Source organism: Salmo salar, chromosome 19 (assembly GCF_965601325.2).
Source record: "Salmo salar chromosome 19, fSalSal1, whole genome shotgun sequence".
Classification (NCBI taxonomy): Eukaryota; Metazoa; Chordata; class Actinopteri; order Salmoniformes; family Salmonidae; genus Salmo; species Salmo salar.
In genome coordinates, this window is record NC_138309.1 from 61,103,954 (window position 1) to 61,117,583 (window position 13,630).

The 13,630-nt window shown below is 42.8% G+C and overlaps 2 protein-coding genes across 3 annotated transcripts in view; one reads left to right on the top strand and one right to left on the bottom strand.

Moving 5' to 3' along the window:
- The window catches only part of sbk1 (SH3 domain binding kinase 1), a 32,494-nt gene extending 30,378 nt beyond the window's left edge, over window positions 1-2,116 (bottom strand). The window contains exon 1 of the mRNA XM_014158895.3: window positions 1,348-2,116. Within this exon, the coding sequence (XP_014014370.1) occupies window positions 1,348-1,385 (38 nt within the window). The 5' untranslated portion in view covers window positions 1,386-2,116. The remainder of the gene's footprint in view (window positions 1-1,347) is intronic.
- A 5,032-nt stretch (window positions 2,117-7,148) lies between these two features.
- LOC106579211 (retinol dehydrogenase 13) lies at window positions 7,149-13,229 on the top strand. 2 transcript variants are annotated; one of them, XM_014158897.3, is made up of 7 exons: window positions 7,149-7,341; window positions 7,629-7,714; window positions 9,649-9,804; window positions 10,000-10,104; window positions 10,262-10,474; window positions 10,613-10,714; window positions 10,896-13,229. In XM_014158897.3, the coding sequence occupies exons 1-7, from the start codon at window positions 7,277-7,279 to the stop codon at window positions 11,231-11,233; spliced, it is 1,065 nt and encodes a 354-aa protein (XP_014014372.3). In that variant the 5' UTR covers window positions 7,149-7,276; the 3' UTR covers window positions 11,234-13,229. The 2 variants fall into 2 exon arrangements, with proteins under 2 accessions (XP_014014372.3, XP_014014371.3); XM_014158896.3 differs by having other exon boundaries at window positions 7,150-7,341; window positions 7,629-7,747.
- The last annotated feature ends 401 nt before the right edge of the window (window positions 13,230-13,630 follow it).

The window sequence follows — 13,630 nt, forward strand, 5'->3', positions numbered from 1 at the left end:
CCTTTCCTCTGGCCTCATTGACTTCGGATGGGATGCCGCCGCTGTAGATGCCGCTGATCTAACATCACGCCTTTCCATTCAGTTAAGCACATCAATTTATCTGCCACCAAAGTGTGTCATGATTTACCAGCCCACCAGGTCTCTCGTGTCCAACCTGCCCCCTGTCTACCCGCTACACAGGGCATAGGCTATACAGTAGGTGTACTGCTCAGTGCACTGTGTTAATTGCCAAACAGGGCAGAGTGGTGTGCATACTGTCGACAGTACAGCGTGTTCTATTATATATATGGTACGCTACAGTGTCTGATAGGCTACCATGAATTATACAGTATGGGATTTAACTATTTTCCAGTATATAGAGTGAAAATGTAGTGTGATTTATTCATATAGTCCAGTAACATACTGGCTTCACAAAGTTGTTAAAGAACACTTTACAAAGCTGTTAGTGAACAATGGTCCTGTGATTGCCCTGCAAGGTAAAGGAAGTAAAGGCTTTATCATCAAGCAATAAATGGTGAGTAAAATGAATGTCCAACTCTTCACCGTCATCATGTTCCATTACACCCCAGAAGGCTCACTGCTTTTATTGTTTTTTGTTCAATAAAGTCAGACACTCATTTAAATGTATTACATGCCATTATCAGTGAGACATTAACGCCACTAACCAGAGTGTACACTCGCTTTATGGTGCTTCCGAGTGCCCATTTTGTTACTCTGTTAGTGCATAATGGTGCTAAATAACAAATGCAAAGTGCTGGCTGGGAAAGGAAATCCTGCCTGATTTAAAATGTACATGCACTATGGAAATGTGTGGAGGGAAACTCAATCACATCCACCTAGAGAGAAACACACATTCAAGTTCACCTGGAGAATATACTGAATAGCCCGTCTACCTTGAAGGTATGCCTGTGCTCATCAAATCGTTTTTATTGTAAAAAAAAAAAAAAAAAAAAAAAAAAGGAGATAGGTACAATAGAGACAATTTTGAACCTTTTCCTCAAAGAAAACATATTGCATAGGTGAATAGTGAAAGCCTGGTGAATATGGTTCTTCAAATCTATGTGAAATAATGATCACAATTTGTTGAATGAATAGTCCACAATCCACTTGCAAATAAATAAAGTCCACTGAAAATCTTTAGAGACTAGGCTACACTAAAAATTATGCACATAGCCTAAAGCACAATACATAGAAACAAACAAGCAAACACAGACTGACCAATAAATAACGGTTCATTGCGTTTATGATTCAAGTTGCCATTGCATCATATTTCCCAAGATGTATGCATATGCTAATGATCTGTGTTTGTGATAATGAAGTCCAATCAGAGGTTGTAACTTAACTCACCTGCTGGCGACCTGTCTGTCTCCTCCATGGTCCTGCATTTGCGCAGCGCGAGGAGCCCCTGCGCTCTTCAACTGACCGGTTGATTCACCGGGGTTTGGTGGCAATAAACCGACGAGATCTCCTGGTTTTTTTTAACTATTCTATTTTAAATGAAATGAATCGTATTTCAACATCAACGAATGAGTCCATATATGACAGTTTTCTTTTTAAACTGCAGTTGTGTTTTTGTTTCAATTATGCAGGGTTCTCTTGTCTGAAAAATGAATAGCCTATAGTGTGAACTGACTTCGGGTCCGTCTTTGTGTCTTGTTTTCTCGTCTGTGTTGGTAGTAATTCTCTGTTCGGTTCCGTGCGTAAAGGCGCTCTTCTATTTAGGGTTATTCGGTGCCAATGGAGAATTGACTCCGTTATCTTCTATGGTTTGGCGATGGTCGGTAAGATTGCCCGTTCGTCTCTCGAAAGCGCACATCCACCCTCAACCTGCGAGGCAACTAGGGGCGGGTGTGTGTTTATCTTTCGCTCTTCTTGGGGTCTGTATGACCCAATTCAACATCACACCAAATCCATTCATTTGCACCATACTTTTCAGCCTGCGTGGAAAATGACCCGACTCTCTATCTGCACCTATTCACAGTTTCTCCATTTGTCCTCTTTGAATCAGGGTGCTATTGTTGCTTTTCACTCTCCCTTTCACAACTGTTCCCAATCTCTCTGCTGCTTAGCACTACCAGCCAGCTCTTTCATTGTTCCCCTCCCGTCTCGTCGTCTCCACCACTCCACCTTCTGGCAGCAGAAGCGCGCTCTCACGTGCACTGGGTCCTAGCGCCTGGGGTTTGTTCCCAATATGTCTTTGACTTACCACACCAATGACTGTTGCATAATTCAGTAGTTTATGGCCTCAAGTACTGTCAATGAATTTACTGGTTGGTGGTTCCCTGGCCATGTTTAACAACAGGCAGGCATGCAGGGATCTTTGTCATCCTGAATAGATTGGATTGGTGGAATGGGATTAGAATAACAGGGATAACCTTATCAACCTTAGCGCATAGTCCCCCACTAATCCTTTGTGAGCATCATCAGAAATCACGGATCAGAAAGGTTGACGAGTAGAGGAGTTGAATGGTTGGGAACTCGTCATCGCCATATCCCCCTCAGGCTGGCCATTTGTTCCACTCAAGACCCACTGCTCCAGAACTAAGACAGCCTAGGCCTGCAGGGTGTGGAAGATAAACTGGTTACACACATAACCAGGACAGGATCAGCCCATGGAAGAGGAAAGAAAAAGGAGCTTCAGCCTCTGTAACAACTACACGGCTAATTTATTAGGTACACCACCCCATTCACGAAAATGGATTGCTCCTACAGACAGTGACTCGCCTGGCCATGGCTTGCTATATAATGCAGGTAGACAGGCATTGAGGCATTCAGTTACTGTTTGATTGAACTTTAGAAGGGGGAAAAAGAGTGACCTAAGTAACTTTGATCGTGGTATGATCGTCGGTGCCAGGCTCGCCGGACCCAGTATCTCAGAAACGTCCGCCTTCCAGGGATTTTTACGCATGACAGTGTCTAGGTGTTACCGAGAGTTTTGCCACAAACAAAACATCGAGTCAGATGAAGTCCTGTGGGCGAAAACAGTTTGTTGATGACAGAGGTCGAAGGAGAATGGAAAGAATCGTGCAAGCTAACTGGCGGGCCACAAACCGACAAATAACGGTGCAGTACAACAGTGGTGTGCAGAACGGCACCTCGGAATGCACAACTCCTCAGTCATGGATGGGCTTACGCAGTAGATGACCACCCCGGGTTCCACTCCTATCAGCTAAAAACAAGAAGAAGCGGCTCCAGCGATCCCCAACACTGGACAACTGAGGAGTGAAAAAACATGGCCTGGAACATGACAGCAAGTTCAGTTAACTTGAGTGGCCTGAGCAGTCCCCAGATCTCAACCCAATAGATCATCTTTCAGATGAGATGGAACAGGCTGTTCGCAGCATGAATGTGCGGTCGTTCAATCTGCAGCAACTGTGTGATGCCATCGTGTCAGCAAGGACCAAGGGCCCTGTGGAACGATTCTGACACCTTGTAGAATGCCCCAAAGAATTCGGGCTGTTCTGGTGGCAAAGGGGGATCCGACCCGGTACTAGATGGGCGTACCTAATAAAACTGTTCGGTGAGTGTATGTCAGTACTGAGAGTATGTCTGCATCTACCTATGTCTTGAAACAATATCAGTGACCTCAGGGTATTCTATTGCAGTCTTTTCCTGTTCAAGTAACATGTATTGAAAAGACAGTTTGTTGATGAAGTATCATCAGTTCGATGATCTCACCTTTTGATAAGTTCAAGACTTCTCACACTCTTTGGGAATTGTGCAAGAAGCAGTGAGGCAGAGAGTGAGAACTAGGCTGTCATAAATCATGTTGAAGGTCAAGTACTGTGGACTGACAACAGGGAGCGGTGTGGGTGAAGTAAATCCAGGGGGGCTTGAGCCGTGAACAAATAGAGCAACACCACTTGTCTGCTCTCCCCTCTCTCCCTCTCTCTCACACTCTTTCTCTCTCCAGAGAAGTTGCTCTGTATCCTTCCTTCCTTCCTTCCTTCCTCCATCTCTCCCTCTCTCCTCTTTTTTCAGACACCAGACCTTCATTGCTCTTGTCCTAGTTTTCACTTTTGTGTGTCACCTCTTCCTCTCATTTACAGGGGTGGCCTCCTTTCTCTCTGTTCTCAAACTTGTTTTCTTGTTCAGCAAAGTGAACTATAAAACAGTGGACTGTTTCACTGCACTGTTTTTCTTTCTAAAAGGATATAATAACATCAGTGGCCTGTCATGCTTACATTTGTTCTCTAATTCCACTGAAAATAAATCAAAGCTTGGCAAAAAATGTCATCATGAAATGTAATCTTCCTAGCCTTTATTGTCTCTCTCTATTTCCTATTGCCAGTGCAAGAAGGTCTGTGGATATCCATCCTTGCCCCATACATTGTTTGTAATGTCCCAGTGTTATATAACAAGAGGAGAGTGATCAAGGGGAGGGTGGTCTAGATATGGAGAGCTTAGATGTGTGTTATAAACAGGGGTGCAACTTTGGTTTTAGAAGTGGTGGGGACATACTTTTTTAATATACTTTTTTATCCAGTCGGATAAACACTCCAAACAGCCTATCTGACCGCTCGGAGGTGTCCGCATGGTCCTAAAACACACTGTTGCCTCGTTTTGTATCACATTCCAATGATAAAACTGGGGGGGACAAAAATGCAATTTCAGAATGTGGGCGGGGGGGACATTTCCCCCCTGTCCCCAGTGAAAGTTGCACCCCTGGTTATAAATGTGGCTTAGACACTGAGCTGTTCTGACAGCATAGGAGACTTGTTTACTCCACTGATGTTGGGTCAGCTTGAGAGGACGTGTCTGGGATCATCAGCATCTCTTTAGAGAACATCAATAAGACATGTCCTAATGTACAATGCGGACAGGGGGTCACCCTGTACCAGAGAGAGAGAGAGAGAGCAAGTGAGAGCAAGAGCGAGCGAGAGAGAGAGACAGAGAGAGAGAGCGAGCGAGCAAGAGGTCATAATAATGGCGTTAGAGCCATAATAAGGAAAGAATAATAAAAGCCACATTTACATTTTACATTTAAGTCATTTAGCAGACGCTCTTATCCAGAGCGACTTACAAATTGGTGCATTCACCTTATAATATCCAGTGGAACAACCACTTTACAATAGTGCATCTAAATCTTTTAAGGGGGGGGTTAGAAGGATTACTTTATCGCCAAAATGTATTTTGTTTGCACTGGACCAAAGCCCTGTGTGGGTGTGACTGTTAAAGTTTTTTTTGTTAAAGGCACCTACCAGAGATAGTGTAACACCTACAGTAGATGTTAGTACAATAAACACATATTCAAATCAAATGTTATTTGGCACATGCTTCGTAAACAACAGGTGTAGACTAACAGTGAAATTCTTACTTATGGATCCTTTTCAAACAATGCAGAGTTAAGGATAAAAATAGAAATAATGACACGAGGAATAAATACACAGTGAATAACGAAAAACAATAACGAGTAAAAATAACATGGCTTTATACAGGGAGTACGAGTACCGAGTTGATGTGCAGGGGTACGAGGGAATTGAGCTAGCTATGTACATATAATAACGCTAAAGTGACTAGGGAAAAGGATAGACAATAAACAGCAGCAGCAGCGTGTGTGGTGAGTATGAAAAGTGTGTGTGTGTGTGAGTGTTTGTATGGCGTCAGTATGCATGTGTGCACGTTATGTGTGTGTGGGCATATGTAGTGTGTGTGTTTACCACAGGAGGTTGGTGGCACCTTAATTGGGGAGGACGGGCTCGTGGTAATGGCTGGAATGGTATCAAATGCATTAAACATATGGTTCCATGTGTTTGATGCCATTCCATTACTTCATTCCAGACATTATTATGAGCCGTCCTCCCCTCAGCAGCCTCCAGTGGTTTGTATGTATGTGTTAGTGTGTGGGTGGAGTCCAGTGTGTGTGCATAGAGTCAATGCAAGAGAGTCAGTGCAAAAAAGGGTCAATGCAGGTATTCTGGGTAGCCATTTGATAATTTATTTAGCAGTCTTGTTTAGTGGTCTTATGGCTTGGGGGGTAGAAGCTGTTCAGGGTCCTGTTGGTTCCAGACTTGGTGCACTGTTACCGCTTGCCGTGCAGTAGCAGAGAGAACATTCTATGGCTTGGGTTGCTGGAACCTTTGACAATAGTTTATGCCATCCTCTGACACCTCCTGGTATAGAGATCCTGGATGACAGTGAGCTCAGCCCCAGTGATGTACTGGGCCGTACTCACCACCCTGTGTAGCACCTTGCGATCGGGTGCCTTGCAGTTGCCGTACCAAGCGGTGATGCAGCCAGTCAAGATGCTCTCAATGGTGCAGCTGTAGAACTAGTGTTACACTTTCACAAAGATTTAATTGATGGTTGTTCTTAAAAAGCACTAAAAAACTGACAAACGATACAAATATAGAACAGCTGGGAAACATGTACAGACACTAGTTTATAACCCATCACAAGAGTGGGAATATCAAAATGTCACACCGCACTTCAGGCTTCTGCAGGGGTATTCGTCAGTTGGGACACCTACTCCAAAGACTTAGATTTAATACCAAGTAAGCCTAGTTCTTCTTCATTTGCTGAATTAGAATGTTAACATCATAGAGTTCCTATTAAGTATTCTAATGACTAATTCTGTGGTTAAAGGTGCAATATGTATCTTATTGTGCACATGTGAGTTATAAATCTGTCATTCTCATTGAAAGCAAGTCTAAGAAGAGGTAGATCTGTTCTATATGTGCTATTTTTATACTTCTGGTTCATAAGTTTAGTTTTTGGCCCTAATAATGGGATTCATTGTCCACAAGGCAGCACTATGGGCTGTCTATTTCCTGCCTATCCTTTCTTTAGATTGGTGGATGCATCTCCGCTGAATTGGGCCTCGCTCTTCCTCCTCCTCTCTAGCTGAAGAAGATTGTGTCATAGAACAAAATGTATAAGATCCTCCACAGCCCTTATTTTCGGGGTTTATTCAAAAACCCTACAAAAACGCCATTCAATTCCCCATTAGCTTTGTCCAACTAACCATTGTCGAGTTAGTGCCTACAAAAATACGTCATTACTATTTCTCTCCATAGCACCTTCAACATTTTGTCTTACAAGAGAGTAACGCCACAGTTCTAAATATATATATATATATATATATAAATAACACTATAAGTCCCATAATGCTATTGGCGAATGTTTTCGTTGTGATTGGTCAGACGCCTGTGAACTGGTTGACGTGTATTACCATGCGCCTTTAACCTTGTCCATGAGGATATTATGATAGTCTCCTGTTTGTTCGCGGTTTTATAACCTGTCTTATGTTATTTGTGTGTGTAAACCTTCGTAAACGATGAGCAAATATATTCTGCCCGTCTCGGTCTTTGGAACAGTGTTTGGGTGCGCTGTTTTATTGAAGTGAGTAGCATAAGAAATTCCTTCTCAAAAAGCTAGATGAATCTTAACAACTATACCATCTGCCATCAGCTGATACTTCTGTAGTATTATGCACCTGGTTGACAAAGCTCCCCAATCCATCAGGAGTTTGATGTTATGAAACTGCCAGTGTCACAGTTAAAGATATATAATGCACAGTGCTATTTAACATTGCATTGCATGTTGTAATGTGTAGCCAAAACCTTTCTAAACCATCTCTTACAGCTTGTGTGTCACTCTGAATTATGATTGTGTCATTCTCCCCATAGGAACCATGTTACTGGAGGCCCTTGTCCCAGTAAAGCTAAAATACCAGGGAAGACCGTAGTCATAACAGGAGCCAACACTGGGATCGGTAAAGAGACAGCCAAAGAACTGGCCAAGAGGGGTACAGAGCATTTGGCTACATCAGAGCGGCAACTAACCACTTATTTTACTCAAGGGCTTATTAGTAGGCTACAGAGCACATATTTAGACAATGCAATTATATTCCATTCTGGTCACTGGCTATTATTATAGTATTATTATTTAATGTTTGTCTTTACTATTTTGTGATTGGCTAGTTGTTACAAGTTATTCAAGCAAGCATAATTGCTTGAGAAAATAGCCAGAACGACTACCTTAGTATTCATTATGAGTTAACCTACAGTTGAAGTCGGAAGTTGACATACACCTTAGCCAAATACATTTAAACTCAGTTTTTCACAATTCCTGACATTTAATCCAAGTAACAATTCCCTGTCTTAGGTCAGTTAGGATCACCACTTTATTTTAAGAATGTGACATTTCAGAACAATAGGAGAGAGTGATTTATTTCAGGTTTTATTTCTTTCATCACATTCCCAGTGGGTCAGAAGTTTACATACACTCAATTAGTATTTGGTATAGTTGCCTTTAAATTGTTTAACTTGGGTCAAATGTTTTGGGTATCCTTCCACAAGCTTCCCACAATAAGTTGGGTGAATTTTGGCCCATTCCTCCTGACACAGATGGTGTTTGTAGGCCTCCTTGCTCGCACACGCTTTTTCAGTTCTGACCACACATTTTCTATGGGATTGAGGTCAGGGCTTTGTTGGCCACTCCAATACCTTGATTTTGCTGTCCTTAAGCCATTTTGCCACAACTTTGGAAGTATGCTTGGGGTCATTGTCCATTTGGAAGCCCCATTTGTGACCAAGCTTTAACTTCCTGACTGATGTCTTGAGATGTTGCTTCAATATATCCACATAATTTCCCTTCCTCATGGTACCATCTATTTTGTGAAGTGCACCAGTCCCTCCTGCAGCAAAGCACCCCCACAGCATGATGCTGCCACCCCCGTGCTTCACGGTTGGGATGGTGTTCTTCGGGTTGCAAGCCTCCCTCATTTTCCTCCAAACATAACGATGGTCATTATGGCCAAACAGTTCTATTTTTGTTTCATCAGACCAGAGGACATTTCTCCAAAAAGAACAATCTTTGTCCCCATGTGCAGTTGCAAACCGTAGTGTGACTTTTTTATTGCGGTTTTGGAGCAGTGGCTTCTTCCTTGCTGAGCAGCCTTTCAGGTTATGTCGATATAGGACTTGTTTTACTGTGGATATAAATACTTTTGTAGCTGTTTCCTCCAGCATCTTCACAAGGTCCTTTGCTGTTGTTCTGGGATTAATTTGCACTTTTCACACCAAAGTACGTTCATCTCTAGGATGAGCGGTATAACGGCTGTGTGGTCCCATGGTGTTTATACTTGCATACTATTGTTTGTACAGATGAACGTAGTACCTTCAGGTATTTGGAAATTGCTCCCAAGGATGAACCAGACTTGTGGAGGTCTACAATTCTTTCCTATGGTCTTGGCTGATTTCTTTTGATTTTCCCATGATGTCAAGCAAATAGGCAGTGAGTTTGAAGGTAGGCCTTGAAATACATCCACAGGTACACCTCCAATTGACACAAATTATGTCAATTAGCCTATCAGAAGCTTCTAAAGCCATGACATCATTTTCTGGAATTTTCCAAGCTGTTTAAAGGCGCAGTCAATTTAGTGTATGTAAACTTCTGACCCACTGGAATTGTGATACAGTGAATTATAAGTGAAATAATCTGTCTGTAAACAATTGTTGGAAGAATTACTTGTGTCATGCACAAAGTAGATGTCCTAACCGACTTTCCAAAACTATAGTTTGTTGACAAGAAATTTGTGGAGTGGTTGAAAAACTAGTTTTAATGACTCCAACCTAAGTGTATGTAAACTTCCGACTTCAACTGTAGCTACTTTTTCCCATTTCCTATCCTCTTCCATCCAATCAGGTGGTCGAATCATTATGGGGTGTAGGGATATGGAGAAATGTGAGGCGGCTGCCAAAGAGATCCGAGGGCAGACACTGAATCCTCATGTTTACGCACGCCACATAGACCTGGCCTCCATCAAATCCATCCGCCAGTTTGCAGAGAGAGTCAACCAAGGTGAGTTAAAATACGCACTGGAGAGACATCAACTCAAATGAGACACATTGGAAGTAATGGCCACTTTAGCAGCTTTTGCACCTTTATGAGTTGAGCTACACCTTATTCTCAGACGTGTGTGTCTCTCTCTCTCTCTCTCTCTCTCTCTCTCTCTCTCTGTCTCTCTGTGTGTGTGTTTTCTTCATGTTGTTGCAGAGGAAAAGCATGTGGATGTGCTGATAAACAATGCAGGAGTGATGAGATGTCCAGCAGGGAAGACAGAGGATGGGTTTGACATACAGTTTGGAGTGAACCATTTAGGTAAGCTTCTGAGTTCCCGAATACTCCCAACTAGAGTGCGCTTTCTACAGGGTTTTATTTCGTACTGTTGCTTTACGTTGTATTATAAATACATAGCTATAATATAGGAGCATATGGACATTGTCATATGTTCATGTTACTGTGTTCCTTTGTTCAGGTCACTTCTTGCTGACCAATCTGCTGCTGGAAAAGCTGAAGGACTCTGCCCCTAGCAGAGTGGTCAACCTGACCTCTCTCGCCCACATCGTCGGGGAGATCGATTTCAACGACCTCAACTGGGACAATAAGAAGTTTGACACCAAACGGGCCTACTGCCAAAGCAAACTTGCCAACGTTCTATTCACAAGAGAACTGGCTCTAAGGCTAGAAGGTAAGTCCAGTGTGTGTGTATGTGTGTTCTCTGTGTGGGTGGATAGGTTTGTACTCTGTTTGGGTAGGTTTGTTATTTTTGTGTTGTTGGGTTTGTATTTTCTATTGATTACTGTGTTCTTAATTTTTGTTGTGACAGGTACTGGGGTCACTGTGAATTGCCTACACCCCGGGGTCGTTGCCACAGAGCTAGGGAGACACACTGGCCTCCACCAATCGCAGTTCTCCAGCTCAGTGCTCAGTGAGTCCGCCGCCTTCTCATTGTCTATTACACTTAGAGATCCACTCACGTGAAAATGTTTGCTAAACCATCATATCAGTTTAGATGAATAGGCTCAGTAGGTCATAGTTGAAGCTCCCAATCACTCAGGAAAAGTTATTCACAAAATGCTCCAAATGACCCCTACTGTCTCTCCCTGCAGGTCCGTTCTTCACCCTCCTAGTGAAGGGGCCAGAGCTGGGGGCCCAGCCTAGTGTCTATCTGGCCGTGGCCGAGGAGTTGGAGGGGGTTACGGGCTGTTACTACGATGTCATGATAGAGAAGGAGCCAGCACCCAAGGCCCTCGACCAGGAGGTGTCCCGGAGGCTGTGGGAGGCCAGTGCCAGGCTGATGGGGCTGGAGCAGGAGCAGGCACCATCAGCAGCAGTGCCAGCCTCAAATGGGGCCCAAGAGAAGCCCAGCACAGACCCAGACACAAAGATCAGAGCCAAGCACCCACTGTCAGTGCTTGAGCAAACAGGAATGAACCCTGCAGTATGAGCCCCGATATGGGAAGAGGTCACAGTGAACGGTTGACTTTGCATAGGCGCCATTTTCTCTCGACAAGAGAATGTACAATATGAAATCGGAGCTAGTTGGGGATTTCGATTATGGCTCGTGAGACATATGCATATGCTACAGACTAATGCTTGATTTCACCTGGTTGTCCAGTGTTCATACATCTGGAGATGTTCTCGAGGCAATGATCCAGAAGTGACTTGTCCAACAGCACAGTGAGTGTTGGCTTACAGTAGGTTCCAGAGGGAGCAGGTTTTCATTCCAACCACTGTCAAGTTATATTTTAATGTTAATTGAAGGTCTTGAATAATTATGGAAACATTTCATGCCCAGATACTCTGAGACGGAATGAAATGGAAATCACTGTTATTAAAACAATTGTAATGTGTTATGAACTGAACTACACATGCAATGAGCTTGAGCCTGTGTGTAATGCGGTACAGTATAATGTTGCCTCATCTGGCCATGATGAGGCTCAAGGGAAAGGGTTCCCCTGTCATATTATTTTTTACATTTAACATTTATTTAACTAGGCAATTCGGTTAAGAAAAAAATTCTTATTTACAATGACGGCCTACTCCGGACGACCATGGGCCAATTGTGCGCCGCCCAATGGGACTCCCAATCACAGCCGGATGTGATACAGTCTGGATTCGAACCAGGGACTGTAGTGACGCCTCTTGCACTGAGATTCAGTGCCTTAGACCGCTGCGCCACTCGGGAGAAGCAGTTGCTTATCGTTGATTATACTATTATTCACTGAGCTAATCTAACAATACTAGAGTGACAGTCGGAGTCAGAAGTGGATACGCAATAATGAGATACCTAGAGTTGCATTATACATCCAACACTTAAAAATATATATTCTCGGATTACTCCCACAAGACATGATTAAGATAAGCACATACTGTGGAATCTGGAGCTGTATTTATGCTTTAACCCTGTCATGTTTGTTTGGGCTGGTTTATGTATTATTAATTGTTTGTGAGGAAGAGGGTTAGTATTCTACAGGCTCTGCTAGTGTTTTAAAAACTGTAATCTGCCAATTACCACCACCTAGTGGGGAGCTATCAAACTCCAAGGGAAAGACATTTTGACCACTTATGTAATGAAGAAAATGGAGACCAAAGAAAACATTTCTTAACCCCCACAGAGCTTCTGCAAGCTTTGACTGTGTCTCACCAAAAATGTTACTTACATGTCTTGATGTTTTCCTGTAGCTGCATTGTTGCTTTATAACAACACATCATCTCACTATCTGGAGTCAGAAAACTGTTGATAAATCTGTCCAGGCTGGCATGCATTAATGGATACTGTTGGCATACATACAGCCTAAGTGCTTTGGATATATTAGCCCTGAACTATCTGAGGGATCCATTTCACAGGGCTCTTCCTGTCAATAAAATCCCTAAATTCAGATTGAGAGAAAGCCATCCACCATCCGAATGTACTCTGATGAGCATCGATCCCTGGAAACTAATACCATTCACCAGCCAAATCTGGTGTCAGTTTACCAGCAATGACACTCCCTGGTGCCATGCTAAAAAGCTGAGGGTAATAGGAGATCAAGGGTTTTCCTCATCCCTCTGATTTGGAAAAGCAGGTAATGTTTTGTGAAGTGGAATACCAGAAAGACTTTTACATATGGTTATTAAGGGCCATAAAAGAGACACTGTTATTGCTCTCCCTAAACATGCACAGATACATTTAATAAATGCTTTATATTCTTTAATGGCCACCTAGAATATGGTGTTACTGAAACACTTTTGACAATGAGAACAATTACCTTTTTGTTTCTGTATCTTATCTGAAGGTTCTGCAGTGATTTATTCATTCTTGCCTTGAGGTAGAATTTAGAAACATGTCTATAATGTCTGAGTGAGCCTTGAGGCATTTGTATACTGAACAAAAATGTAAACGTAACGTGTTTGTCCTATGTTTCATGAGCTGAAATAAAAGATCCCAGAAATTTTCCCTACGCACGAAAAGCTTATTTCTCACAGATTTTGGGTACAAATTTGTTTACATCCCTGTTAGTGAGCATTTCTTTGCCAAGATAATCCATCCACCTGACAGGTGTGGCATATCAAGAAGCTGATTAAACAGTGTAGTCATTACAGGTGCACCTTGTGCTGGGGACTATAAAAGGCCACTCTAAAATGTGCAGTTTTGTCACACAACACAATGCCACAGATGTCTCAAGTTTTGAGGGAGTGTGCAATTGACATGCTAACTGCAGGAATGTCCCCCAGAGCTGTTGCCAGAGAATTTAATGTTAATTTCTCTACCATAAACCGCTTCTAACATCGTTTTAGAGAATTTGGCAGTACGTCTAAACGGCCTCACAACCGCAGATCAAGTGTAACCACGCCAGCCCAG

Excerpts from the sequence above, each read along its gene's own strand:
- LOC106579211 (XM_014158896.3), top strand. The coding sequence starts at position 7,277 with ATGAGCAAATATATTCTGCCCGTCTCGGTCTTTGGAACAGTGTTTGGG. Across the intron at positions 7,342-7,628 it reads GGGTGCGCTGTTTTATTGAA|GAACCATGTTACTGGAGGCC; the intron begins GTGAGTAGCATA and ends TTCTCCCCATAG. Across the intron at positions 7,748-9,648 it reads CAAAGAACTGGCCAAGAGGG|GTGGTCGAATCATTATGGGG; the intron begins GTACAGAGCATT and ends CCATCCAATCAG.